The sequence below is a fragment of the Poecilia latipinna genome, unplaced genomic scaffold (assembly GCF_001443285.1).
Source record: "Poecilia latipinna isolate Pla-1442-1.1 unplaced genomic scaffold, P_latipinna-1.0 Scaffold531, whole genome shotgun sequence".
Lineage (NCBI taxonomy): Eukaryota > Metazoa > Chordata > Actinopteri > Cyprinodontiformes > Poeciliidae > Poecilia > Poecilia latipinna.
The window spans coordinates 37010-39466 of record NW_015113147.1 but is presented as its reverse complement, the minus strand read 5'-3'; the positions used below and the strand labels follow the sequence as shown (position 1 = coordinate 39466).

The 2457-nt window shown below is 40.7% G+C and overlaps 1 protein-coding gene across 1 annotated transcript in view; it reads right to left on the bottom strand.

The window, feature by feature from the left end:
- The window catches only part of hsd17b1 (hydroxysteroid (17-beta) dehydrogenase 1), a 12224-nt gene extending 10297 nt beyond the window's left edge, over positions 1-1927 (bottom strand). The window contains exons 1-5 of the mRNA XM_015040844.1: positions 1729-1927; positions 1360-1521; positions 1097-1276; positions 899-992; positions 583-766 (exon numbers count right to left, since the gene is read on the bottom strand). Coding sequence (XP_014896330.1) covers positions 583-766; positions 899-992; positions 1097-1276; positions 1360-1521; positions 1729-1831 — 723 coding nt within the window. The 5' untranslated portion in view covers positions 1832-1927. The remainder of the gene's footprint in view (positions 1-582; positions 767-898; positions 993-1096; positions 1277-1359; positions 1522-1728) is intronic.
- Positions 1928-2457: the final 530 nt, after the last annotated feature.

Below are 2457 nucleotides of genomic sequence, written 5' to 3'. Positions count from 1 at the left end.
TGGTGTTTAATTTATTTTTAACATTGTATTTTTATACATTTACAATCAGGGAACAACTGTTTCGCACTTGTGCCTCTTGGGAAATGCTACATCTCCATCGGAGCACGAGCCACCAGATTTAAAAGTTATTTTTATCCAAGTGCTATTTGGCACAGAACGCCAAATGAGACTTTTATAGTGCATTTTTATGGTGTGGCTGTCTATCGGTGGTGTGATGTGATTTAATTTTATTGCAGCTTCACACCATGTAATTTATTTTACAATGCCTTGTTTGGTTTTTCTGGTGTGCTGGTCTTGCTTAACATCTGTTGTTGTAAATCATGCAATGATAACAAAGGTATTTGATTGTGAGTGATTTTTAGCTTCTTTCTTGGCTGCTGGAGAAATTGTTCACAGCAGACAGGAGAGAAAAAACTTTCAGTGAGCTACACATTCAAAGATTTTTTTTTTTTCTCAAACATTTCTCCACTGCAACATTTTTTTTTATGTCATAACCAGTTCTTCAGCATTGAGACTGAAGAACTGGACATATGTTACGGCATCTTTAGCTTATTAGATGTGTTAATGAGAAAAACTGCACACCTCGACAATATCTTCAGTGTCCTGTGCAGCATTTTGGAAAACCATGCTGCAGTGTTGCAAGTATTTCTCATACAAACTGATCGTTCGGCCATCAACCTGTTGCAGAGATGGATCCCCAAGCTCTGCCTTCTGCAGGTTAATCAAGAAGTCACTGTTGACCGGACCACACTCAATGAGACTGACTCTGGAAGAAAAAGAAAAGAATCAAAAATATACAACTTAGATTGTCCTTATGTAAATTTACGATTATTGAACAATACACACTTTTATTTTCAGTATTTCTGTCAGGAGTGGTGATGTGGCCGTTAAAACTCACTGTATGTTAAAGTGTTGCAGGAGGACAGCCAGACTCTCACATGCTCCTTCAATTGCAAACTTACTGGCACAGTACATCTCATTAAAAGGCAGACCTGCGAGGGCATTAGAGTGTGTTATTTTGGAAATGTTAAGCAAAAGCTAACAAAAATCGAAGTAACTTGACATTCTTAATCCCTTTCTTAGTTGATTATCTCACCATGAAGCCCTCCGGTGCTGCCCGTGACCAGAATGCGGCCCTGACCTTGTGCTTTCATTCCTGATAAGAACACCTGAATGGTCTGGATGGTGCCAAGAAGGTTGACCTCCAGAATACGCCTCATTGTGTCTAAGGACTGAACCTCTAGGGGTCCCATCAGACCCACACCGGCGTTACACACTGTAAATGAAGAATAAGAGGGAATTATGTGAAAACTGAAAGCAATCCTAACTGAAAGAGATCAGACAGCCACGGGAACAAACCCAGAATGTCCACCCGTTTCTCCACAACTTTGTCCCGTGCCGTCAGGATGGATTGTCTATCAGTCACATCCATTTGAAGTATTTCCAACGTATCCCGGTGCAGATCTTTTACACACTCTAAAAGACGTTCTTTCTTGGCCAGGTTCCTCATGGTGGCATACACTAAAGAGAGTGCAACACCCATGTTTTTGTTTTAAACAAAATAACTGCACAGAAAAGTGAGGGATTGGCAACAAACTTGACAATAAAACCTGACAGAATGACAAGTTATTTATTGCTATCCAGTAGCAGAATGCCTGGCTCCGTTTTGAGTTAGTCCTGAGCAAAAACCTCTCGAGATCATGACTGAAAGATGTCGGCTGTGGTTACCTTTGAACACTTTGCTGGAGTCAGAGGCCAATCGAACGGCCAAGCTGAGTCCGATCCCAGAGGAGCATCCTGTGATCAACACCACCTTCTTCTCCATCGACATGCTGGTGTCTCAAAAATGTCCCGGCTGAAAAGACAGATCTGCAGCTAAGTACAGACGATCAAAGTGAGTCAAACGATGTGATGGGGGGCTGGTGAAAAGTCTTCTCAGATCATCACAAGGCCACACGTCCTCAACCATCTGGAGTTCCTTAATTAAATCTCATGTCCTTGTTATTTTGGCTTGTTTTGGTTTTTGGAGGGGAGATGTGTGGGAAACTGAACCTTGTTTTTTTTTTTTTGTATGTGCCTTGCCAAAATTCCTGGCCACATCAGTAACAATAACAAGAGTATATGAGATTACGATGGTCTGAGCTCTAAATGTTTAAAACAGTTGGATTAGCACTGTCACAGTTTCAGTGTTGCCACCAGGCACCAGATGGCAGCATAAGTTCATAATGGCACTCTTATAACAAATAGGCTATGTTTCATTGATAAAAAGACAACAATGGAGGGCCTAGTGGGTTTTATGCTGACACTGTAGTAAAGTGAATATATCTGATTTGCAGATCTACCATTACTTTGCGATGAGTAATATAGGTTTAGCACATAATTGTTTGACTATTGTTTTCATATCTGGTTTATAGAGCAGTCTCTAAATCTGCTCTAACGTATGACAGCTTCAAAATC